General features: G+C 51.5%; 1 protein-coding gene across 1 annotated transcript; it reads right to left on the bottom strand.

Annotated features, from left to right (window-relative positions):
• Positions 1-5,526: 5,526 nt before the first annotated feature.
• On the bottom strand, positions 5,527-10,236 carry ZNF503 (zinc finger protein 503). The gene is made up of 2 exons (XM_028729125.2): positions 9,370-10,236; positions 5,527-7,941 (listed from the first exon to the last, which is right to left on the bottom strand). The coding sequence occupies exons 1-2, from the start codon at positions 9,739-9,741 to the stop codon at positions 6,406-6,408; spliced, it is 1,908 nt and encodes a 635-aa protein (XP_028584958.2). The 5' UTR covers positions 9,742-10,236; the 3' UTR covers positions 5,527-6,405.
• Positions 10,237-10,750: the final 514 nt, after the last annotated feature.

Here is a 10,750-nt window from a genome sequence, read left to right as displayed (position 1 = left end):
TGTCTGAGCAAACCTGCCAAGGCTGGTGGTGCGCAGGCCTAGAAGGCTTGGCCTCGACGTGCGACCTCTCCAGCCGTTCCTCCAGCCCAACCTTCGCGATCTTCCAGGTTCCAATGGGCGGCTTCCTGCTGCTGAGTTACCATTCTTGCGTGCCTCGACGTGACGCTGAAGGCAGAGGCCAGTGTTGCCTGGTTGTCTTTAATTCATTTGGGGAAGGGGGGAAGGTTTTCAGGGTGATCTCCCAGCCAGCCAAAATGGATTTACCCTTTTTCTTTTTCCACAAGAGCGGCTGAAGATACGCAGAAAGAGCTGAACATAACTGAAGACAAGCAAAAATAGCTGCATTTTAAGCACAAAGTATTTAACTCTAGAAACCAGACCTTTCTTCGGCTCCGCTACAACTTTGTAGCGAGGACCCTGGAAATTCTGGAAAATATTCTGGGCTATGTAATATTCTAAACCATAAAGTCTCTCAGTCCCCCCCCCCCACACGGTCTGTCAACTTGGGGTGGTGGGGTTTCCTGATGAATTTGTGCCTGTTCCTTGATCACCGTCCCTTAATTCGCCATTTCATGAGGAATAAACTGCTCCTCCTGGACCATGTAAGCTTACCTTTCTGGGACATAAACTGCAAATACCTGCTTTCACAGGGATTAAAGAGCTTCCCATCAGCGCCACTTGTCTCTTTATCCATCAAAATGCGCGAAGGGAGAGACCGCCATGCCCTGGAGGGATGTGGCAGAATAATAATAATAATAATAATAATAATAATAATAATAATAATAATAATAATAATAATAATAATAATAATAATGCTGCAGTCAGGATCTAATCACTAAGGACCACTTAAAGTTGCTTCGGACTGGAAAACGCAGCACACGCGGTGAAGACTGGGACGTTACTGAGTTAACAGGTTGCACGCCAGGCGTCGAATAAAAGGCATTATTGCGACACCCCACACCTAGTACTACGACTACTACCCTTTATATATAATTAAGGTTTCGGTTTTTTTTCTCTCCACTGTGTGGGAAGGGAATTTTAAATTCCAGACTCGTGACATTGGCGAGGGGGGCAACCCACGTTGGGTCGTTTATTATTATTAAATAGAATGCTCCCCGGCCTCCCATATTGAAGGGAAATTTTAAAAACCGCTTTTGTATGAAACTACATGCATTTCTCCAGGCGACCACTCGTGCCCTTTGTCCAGCCCTCTGCTCCCACGCTGCCCCACCCAACACGCAACACATCTGTTCCTTGGGTCTCATTTGGGGCTTATGAACAACACGCAAACGATCCCGTGCGCGTTTCGTCGGACCTTCTCCCAATCTTCCACGTTCCCCCAGAGTCAGGAGACACAGTCCAAGCTGAAGACCTCCAATCCTGGTGTCCACACCAGGCTTTCGACGACATCCTGCACACACACACGCGGTCATCCTCACCACCAGCACCCAAGTCCTCCTCTCCTCTCCTGACCTCGCCTGCCCATTTGCTCTCCGCGCCGTGCACTGGTTAGCGGGTTGACCTCATTCTCCTGAAAGAAGGCAGCGCGCAAAAGGCAGCGCGCAGTCTTGGCCTCTCTATGGGTTGCTGTGCTTCACCAAAACCAGCTTCCATTACGTTTCCCCGTGGAGAAAATAAACAGCGGGGAAGATACCTACGCACATTTTCCCCCCAGCCATTCTGTGCCATCAGTATTCGAATCAGAACCATAGCATTGTTGAGCTGGAAGGGACCCCAGGGTCATCCAGACCAACCCCTTGCAAACCAGAAAGGACAACTAAATAACTAGTAGTAGTCATGCTGTTAGGACTGCTACAGGAACCAGCGTGCAGTTTACAGAGAAAGGCAAATTCTCTGCCCGAAGAGCTTAGAGAAGAAGCTAACCAGTATCAAACCACCTTTTTCTCTCTCCGAGCGCACCCTAACTTTAGTTCACAAATGGCCGGATACACAGTTCCCTCCAAAGCTCCCTCTCTATTTTCGCGACATGTTTTGCTGGGCCTAATAAAGGCATTGCCGTCTGTGCACCTTTGCCATAGAAAGGTACAAAATAATGGTTTTAGGCGGATCTTTTTTAGATGGAAATGCAAATACAAAATATATACGGAAATAAATACAAAGAGGTAGGTCCGTGTTCTCCCCGCGCTCCACACCCAGAGAGAAGCCGAGAGACTTGAGCGTTTGTCTGATCTGATGCAGACGAGGCTGAGCTCTTGATTTGGGGAGGGCTAGGGGGCTGCCCTTCTGTTGCCTGTCCTCTTGAAGGCGGTTTTGACGTTGAAATTCTCCGACGTACGTCGCAGGGACTAGCGGCTTGCTATCAACTCCACAATACAGCCAGTTTAGCAAGACAGAAATGGATTCGGGACCTTATCCGCATATTGCTTGTGTGTGAGTGTGTCAGCTCTGTCGCCCACTCGTCCTCCGCCCATTTATTGGCTTTTAATATTAAAAAAAAAACAAATGTAGGCGACACTGGGCCAGAGCAAATGTTTGAACAGCTCAGGAAGTTTATAAAAAGCGACTGAAAGTTTGAGTTATACAGGCTAGCGTGAACAGCGCCGGCAGAGTCGCTTGCTCGGACTCCAGCCTCATCCACAACTCTGTTAAGCCGATTTACTTAGATTTAGACGCGATTAGGAGAGCCATTGACTTCAAAGACGCTGCATCGAGAAATTAACATTCCGTTTAATTGGCTTTAGCCAAGGTATTTGGGCTTAGCCGAGCTGTGAGACAGACAGATCACTAACTTCCAGCTTTCTTGCCATTTTCACGCAGGCTTAGCAGAGGCTGAGCCCAATGGCGCACAATGGGACAGACTGCTGAGTAAACACGCTCTAGGATCACACTCCGGAATCCTATATATGCCCATGCATTCTTTTAAGTGCAATGGAGCCTATTGCCGGGTGAATGTGTATATATATTTATATTTATATTTATATTTATATAACGCAGCAATAACAAAGGAACCTCTCCGGCGGAAAGTTATTCTGCGCCAGCTCCATTGAAATGAATGGGGCGCCCTCAATCAGACAGTCTTTCCTGGCTCCCATTCATTTCAGTAAGGCTTGCGCAGGAGAACTTTCCGCCGGAGCGGGTCCTTTGTTGAGGGCAGGGCAGGCGCTTCTTTTGTAAGAAAGGTCACCTTTCATCTCATGCGCCCCTGTTTGCTTGACTGTTGCTGCTTTTAATTTAGCGCTCCCTTTTAATTCTTCCAAGGCGGATTTTCCCCTCCCTGAAAATAGGAAATCGCCACACCAGGGAGATTTGGGTTCATTCCGTTTTCTAAAACCAAAACAAAGGCAAAAAACAAAACCCCAGCCCCATTACACTACAAATAAATTGCAACACGCAACGAACAGTTTGGGTTCCTCCATAGTTAGAGAAACACGACTCCTCGTTTCCAAATGTGCACGTACTTCTAGTTACTTGTACACATCTCTGGATCTCCTACTCCTGCGTTTGGTAATTGTTCTTGGCTTGAAAAAGACCTCCAGTTCCTTCCTTGCCTCCCATTACCAAAAGAGCCCAGTTAAAATTCCTTGGTGGTAAAATAAAACGAATAAATATTAGCAACAGCAAATGTCGAGAAAGAGGGAGATCGCCCTTGCCCGTCGGTGCGTCTCAAGGCACCGCGTAGAGTCAAGTCACTGTCACCCCCCCCCTCCCCCGCAGCAGGAAAAACAGCCTGACGTTCTGCAGCGCCGGAAACTCCAACCACGGGGTCTCTCGTTTGCTACCCTCTGCACATTTACTGCTTCTAATCGCTTGGCATAAATGCCTGGGCAAGAACTGGGCATTTGCTGGCGTCGCTTCTTTGACATAGCTCCTCTCTCTTTTTTTCTCTCGCTCCTTTTTTTTTGGGGGGGGGGGTTACGGCGAAGCTAACTTCTAATTACTGGAGGCAATCTATGCGTTATGGGCGAAGGCATATTCAGAAGAACGCCTGCACAAACCAAACAGGCTACCTAGAGGCCACCGCGTTATGAAGTTGCTTTTCCCCCTCCGCCGTAGCTGCCATTGGGCTGGTTTTCGGCCTATGTGGCTCTCGGCTCTCACCCCCTGCTGCTTAAAAGGAGATAAAGGGGATAAGACTTGACGCCTCCTCACCACCCTCTTGGGGTGGAATAGCTGTTTCCAAACACTGACAGCCCATTTTTACTCACACAAAGTCCCCCCGCTTTCCATAGCCAATGTCCTTAGGATCGCACCCTTGAACAGCCATCCTCTGCACCGCCTGCTTGGATGAGAGCGTGCCTGGTTTGGCCACCCTCCCCACGGGAACTTGGGGGTAAGAGGCAGCTGAATACAATACACTGTTTCCTTGTATGTGGCAATTTTGTTTTTTGTTTTTAGACGCCCCTTAAATGGAAGCGAAGTCCGTCCCTTGCAGATCCGGAGGAGGTCTGCAGTCCTATGCAACCTTCCCCGAGAGTAAGTCCCATTGAACTCAATGCAGGAAGCGGGACCCTCCTCCTTCAGAGGCACAGGTAAACAGCGATGACTGCAGACTGTTTTCTTAAGCTAAAAGCCCGTTTGTCGCCCTTTTGCTATCTATGCCGTCGAGGAAACGCGGAAAGAGTGGGTAGAGGAGCCAGACTCACAGCTGGGTTCCGGCGACGGAGCCCGGAGAAACCAAAATGCTTGCGTTTCAGACAACTGAAATCCATAAATAGTGCCCCCACTCCCCAAAACTAAACGGGGGTTTAGAAAGGGAAGGGAGAACTCTGCGCCATTCCAGCTGAAGTCGACTGAATGGCGCTGATTTTTTTAACTGCCGCGCAAGCCAGTTGGGGGACAGAGTGTTAGTTCGGAAAACCGAGAAAGAAATAACACGGACCCCTTTAGGAGGCTTGAGAAGCGACCTGAAACAGGGGTTCTTCCATAGAGAATTGTCCCAGTCGCCGAATGGTGGATTGAGGTCTAAGTCGTAAAGGAAACAGTCCAGCGGGAGGTTCTCCTCCGCCAGCCCTACTGAAACGCAGGAGCATTATGCGCCTTTACGCAATTCCTCCGACTTTTACTGGGCTTCCACAGGAGAACTCCTCCTCGAATTGTGCCCGAAGTTTTCCTGGATATTCCCCCCCCCCCCACACACACACCGCGCGCCCCATTTATTGGTTTAAACTTTTTGGTAAAGTCACAGAAAGTTACTACAGACGAGAAACTGTCGCTCTCCTTCTCCCTCTTCCCAGCCACAGAGGTTCGCTTCCCCCCCTTGGTAAGCCTGGATAGCAGTTCCCTAGTTAGAATCAAAAGCCTTGCTTTTCCTTGGGAAGAAGCGGGGAGCGGTTTAAATTGACTCCTGGGTTTTCTAATTTAATTGCCAGTTGTGGTATAGCAGGGGGGAACTCTTAGGAACACGCTGTTCTGAGTTAGAAGAGGAAAAACGTTAGTTAACAAATAAAACTTTATAAAATTATTATTAAATTAAATCAACGCTTAGAGGTTTGTTAGTTTTTCTCCCCTAGTCACTTTCCGTCCACCGCACACTTAGGTGTATTTATAACAGACTCCAGAAGGTAATTGCAAAAGAAAAGTAAAACCTTTTTAATACATCAAATATACGGAATTTTAATCTTTTAAAGCGATACATTGTCTATTATTTTAAATACATGACGTCATCCTTGCTTCTGCCCCTTCTACAGGGTGGACTTAAAAATTAAAAAATAGTCCAGTGTTCCTTTTAAAGAACAAAAATAAGGCAAATGGAGGTTTTTGGAATCGTTGGTGGGTTTCCTTTCTTCCAGAATAAGTACAAAAAAATACCAATTCTCTTTCTGCGATGGCATACATCTTAAAAAATAAATGCAATTTGAAATTCGAGTCGACAAATTGCAAGTTAAGTGGTAAAGGGGTTTTCTGTTTGTTTGATTTTGATTTTTAAAAAGAGACATGCATTTAGGGGTTTTCCCCCCACCCACCCACCCCCAATGAGACATTAAATAAGAAGGTACAATACAATCATAGCAATTTTAAAGTAACATTAAAGAGAAGACCTCTATTTTCGTTTTCGTTTTATTTATTTATATTCTACAACGGGTGTTTCCACTTTAATTTTTTCTCTTTTTTTTCTCCTTTAAGCCTATCGAGCTGAAGTTATGTAATGCACTTTTATTGATTCATTGTCCCGCTTGAAGCTAACATAAATAAATACAGTGCCCATGGATCCAGTCCTCAAGATGAACACTATCTTTATATATATATAAAAAAAGTCAAATTTCAATTTTCTGTTCTTTTGTGGGATTTTTTAAAAGAAAGTTTTGAAGGGTTGCTTTGTGTTCTTCTCCCCGTCTCTCCCCCGCCCAACGAGAACCGTTGCTTGAAATTCCTCGCGCCCCACCCCGCACCCTTTCGACCACCAAAACAAAAACAAAAAAATTTCAAAAGAAGCCCCCAAAAAACTCACTGATATCCCAAAGCGGACGCTGTCGTCAGTCTTTGCCCATAGAGTGCGTAAGGGGAGTAATACGGTCCCGTGGCCGCCGGGACAGGCACGGGAGCTCCCGGGGTGGGCAACGGGCTCTTTGAATAAGGGTGGTAGCGGCTGCTGAGTCCCAAGGCGTGGTGCGGGCTGCGCAAAGCCAGGGTGCCGGGGCTTCCGGGGGCAACGGTGGTGGGGATGTGCATGTGGCAAGCCATGGCCGCTGCCGCCGCGCTGGCTAAGGAGGTGGAGCTCGGGTAGCTGGACAGCAGCTTGTCCGTGCCCGGGAAGGCCGTGTGAGTCCGCAAGTGGCTGAGCAGCTCTTCCGAGGTGGCGAAGCGCTTGTCGCACGGTCCGTTGGCCGACACCCAGTTGCAGATGTGCGGCTGGGGGTCGTTGGGGAGCATGAAGCCGTAAGGGTACAAGGGGTGGCCGCCCAGCGAGGGCGACGAGTGCACCGTGTGCAGCGGGTGCGTCGGGTACATCAGCGGGTAGCCGGACTTGAGCGCCTGGTCGTGCGCGCACGAAGCGCTGGCGGCGCCGGCCAAGTGGCTGGCGCAGTGGTAGCTCAGGCAATAGGGGTCTCGGCACAGGCTGGCCGTCATCACCGACGGCGGGGACGCGCCGGCCAGCGGGCTGGAGCCCGCCGCTTTGCTGCAGCCCAGGCTACCGGCCAGCTGCAGGCTGCCGGACTTGGTGGGGTCGAGCGCCACGCCGTGCGGCAGGAACTGCGGCGGGTAGCCCGCGTACGCGCCAGCGAGGGAGCCCGGGTAGCTCATGCCGGCCGGCGGCAGCGGAAACACCGTCTGGCCGGGCTTGTAGGGAGACACCGGGGCCACCAGGCCCGAACTCAGCACCGCCGCGGCCGACGACGAGGACGTGACCGTGATGCTGCCGCCGCAGGAGGATGAGTCCGACGACGCGGACGACGACGAGGAGGACGACGACGACGACGCCAGGAGGCCCTTGGCGCTCTCGTGGGCCGCTTGGCTCAGCTCCGCCGTAATCCCGCCACAGCCTGCGCCCAGCCGGCCGTGGCCCCCGGACGGCTCCGAGCCCGCCTTGGCGCCGCAGCCGTCGGAAGAGTCCTTCTTGTCCGCGTCGCCGCCCTTGCCGTCGGCGCCGGGCAGCAGGCCGGGCGAGCAGGCCGAGGCGCTGGACGTAGGGCTGCCTGTCCTTGGCGTGAACGGCTGGCAGGTGGCGCTCGGCACACGGAAGCCCGACTTCTCGTTGCCGCCGCCGCCGCCGCCGCCCGAGCCTCCCCCCGAGGCGGCCGCCGAGCCCCCGACGCCCGCCGACGCCTCTTTCTTGTCCGCGCCGGGCTTGGAGTAAGGCTTGAAGCTGGACTTGTCCTCTACGCCGATGTCGCTGAGCTTCAGCGGGCCCGACTTGGAAGAGTCCTTGTCACTGCCGTTCGACGTGACAGACGAAAGCTTGGACGACGGCGACGGGTCGGGCTTGCCGATCTGCGAGCAAGTCTGAGCCAGGAGAGCCAGCGGGCTCTTCTTCGCGTCTAACTGCAGAAGGCCAGGGGTGGGGGCGAGGGGAGAAAGAGGGAGAAACGCAAACGTTTAGTATGGGGGTCTTGCTGGGAGGTGGGGCGAGGGGAGAGAGATAAAAGGCGGAGTGCCAGTTTAAAGGAAACAAAAAAAAGTTGCAAAAGTATCCGGAAGCCCCTGGCAATTACCGAGAGGCGCAATCAGCAGCCCGGACACTTTTTCTGGGCTTACACAAATATGCTTTCTTTGTTTTATCAAGGTAGATTACTTTATAATTACATAGTACTTATGGCAATACTTTTGCATTTTTTAAAAATGTGGAAGTCTTCGGCGTCTTTATGAGGAAGCAGACTCGCTTTCCGACTGGTCACCCGGGAGTAACTTTGCCCCCCACTTCCCCACAGTCCTTCCCCCAACTCTGCAACCCCCTCCCCGCGCCGTTGTTGGTAAGAAGTCAAGCTTTTTCGCTCTCCCCAAGCAACGCTTGTCCAGCTGAGTGGATCCCTCAGTGATACTATTTATAAACAGATCCCAAGTCAAAGAGATTCAAGCCGTTTTGGTGAAATAGCCAAGAAATCCTATTCCTTCCGTACGTTCCGCTTTCCACCCGCTTCCCTTTGCCGCCGCCCCACTGCAGTGCTTCTCAGTATTACCCCACAACGTTATCATCCCGAAGATCTGATCTGCTTCCCTTGCAATTCTCCTCGCAACCTACAAGTCACGCCAACATGTCTTGTTTTTTTTTTTCCTTTTTTCACACACACACACACACACACAAATAGATGATCGGTAAACTGTTTCTTTCAAACTGCAGCGCGTTGTGAACCAGCGAAACGCTCGCTAGATCTACATTACAGACGCTTTTTGCTCCAATGATAAGGCACACGAAATGAAGCGGGGAGACGAGGGCAGTTGAGGTGGGGGGGGGCGATGAGACAGGACCCGAGAGTGGGCGCGACTCTGCATTACACTGCACGTTACGCTGGAGAAAAGTGGAGCCCAATAATTGCAGCAGATTCACCTTTATGGGGGAGGCCGCCAAAGCAATGGGCACATAACCATTACGAGGGTTGTTTAAATTTGCAAACCTCTCAGAACTGGGGAGCACTTTTCTAGGAGCATGCAACCTCCCTTAAACACGAAGCGGGGCTTACTTCCGAGTAAACGCGCGCAGAATTCCGCTGCCCGGACGCGGGGGAAGCCCGCGGTTGGGGTGGGGGCTGGGCTGGTGCGCCGGTTGGAAATCGGAAAGCGCCTTTTTACAAAGGATTCCCGTCCGGGAAGGTGGTCAGTCTCTCGCGGTGCTCCTCTCTCTCTCTCTCTCTCTCTCTCTCTCTCTCTCTCTCTCACACACACACACACACACACTCACACACACACACACACACACGCTCACTCACTCACTCAACACAGGCACCCGTCCGCCCAAGATCGCGGCGCCCTTACCTCGATGGGGCTGACTGGGGTGGAAGGCAAAGGCTGAAGGTATTCGGGGTGCAAAATGTGTCCAGTCCGTGCCGTAAGCATTTTCAGGACTTTGATGGGGAGTCGGTTCGCCTGGCGCAAAGGGTCCGAGGGTGGGACAGAGTGGAAGAAAGGTTTGCTGCTGCTGTTGCAGTTGCCGCCGCTGGTAGAAATCCCAGTGTGTCCGCTTTGCCAGGGAAGATCAGAGCCGGAGCTGCTGCTGCTGTTGCTGTTGCTGCTTCCGAGATCTCTCGCGCCTCCTCCTCCCGCCGCCGCCGCTGCTCCACCACCACCGCCTCCTCCTCCTCCGTGCTGACTACTTCTTACGGCAGAAAGCAAGGGGGATGTAATCATGACCCAAAGCCTCGCATGAAAACTGGCGGGGTGGGGGGGCGCCCGGCGCGCGGATCTGGAGCCCCAGCAGGGCGTCTGCTTCCAATCTCTACGGGAAGGAGGGATCACACATAGGTGCGCGCACTTTATTGAATTTAAAAAATAGTAATGGAAGACTCGTCCAAAATAATAATAATATTTTTTAAAAAGAAAGTCCTTTGATGGAGGGGTGCGTGAGAATTCAAAACGGAAGAATGCTACAAAACAGAAATAATCCTCGTGTGTTTTTTTTTTTTGCTGCTGCTGCTGCTGCTGCTGACGATGGGGGTGGAGAGGTATGGGGGGGAAATCTGGAGCTCTGCTTCCCCCTGTCTGTCCCAGTCCCTCTTCTTTCCCTGAGCTGCTTGGCTGGCTGGCTGCGGGCTCTTCCCCGGCCGGCCGCCTCCTTTTTTTCCTCCGCCTCCCTGTTCAGCTGCGATGCGAGCCGCTGCCCATCCAGCGTCGGATCTGGCAGAGGAACTCACTTCAAAAGCAGCTGAATTAGTCGGAGATTAAAGCCTTTGCCGCCTTCCAATCAAATGGGACCCCGAGGTGATTGGAGGGTCAAGGGGATGTGACGTCACCTTCCCTCTTCAGGGGCTTTTCCACCACTCGCCCCCCCCCTCCGCGATCGCTTTTCTTTGCCTTTTTTTTCTAATGGTCTCTTTCTTCCTTCCTCCCCTTCGCCTTCCCCGCCTCTCTTGTTTTTGCTCCTGAGGACAGGATGGATGGGCATCAATTTTGTGTTTCACGTAAGCCACTCGCTATTGATTTTCTCACTCGCTCCCTTCCAGTATTCCCTCCGCACCGCGCTAGATCTTTCTTTTTTTTTTGGGGGGGGGGGGTAAGAGGCTTGTAAATACCTCTAGAAAAACGACAAGGTGGTCAAGTTCCCGAGGTAGGTTTGCGCAATTGCGCGCTTTGTGCCGTGCCTTAGAGGCCTCCGCAGTGCGCTCGCCTTCCGTAAAAAAAAAAGGCAGGGAAATTATTC

This window comes from Podarcis muralis, chromosome 6, assembly GCF_964188315.1.
Source record: "Podarcis muralis chromosome 6, rPodMur119.hap1.1, whole genome shotgun sequence".
In the NCBI taxonomy this organism is placed as follows: domain Eukaryota; kingdom Metazoa; phylum Chordata; class Lepidosauria; order Squamata; family Lacertidae; genus Podarcis; species Podarcis muralis.
This window is presented reverse-complemented; position numbering and strand designations above follow the sequence as displayed.

What these genes read in the sequence shown, in the direction of transcription:
- ZNF503 (XM_028729125.2), bottom strand. Translation starts at nt 9,741, where the DNA reads ATGATTACATCCCCCTTGCTTTCTGCCGTAAGAAGTAGTCAGCACGGA. An exon ending in CCCCAGTCAGCCCCATCGAG is followed by an intron (nt 7,942 to 9,369) that starts GTAAGGGCGCCG and finishes GGCCTTCTGCAG; the next exon opens with TTAGACGCGAAGAAGAGCCC.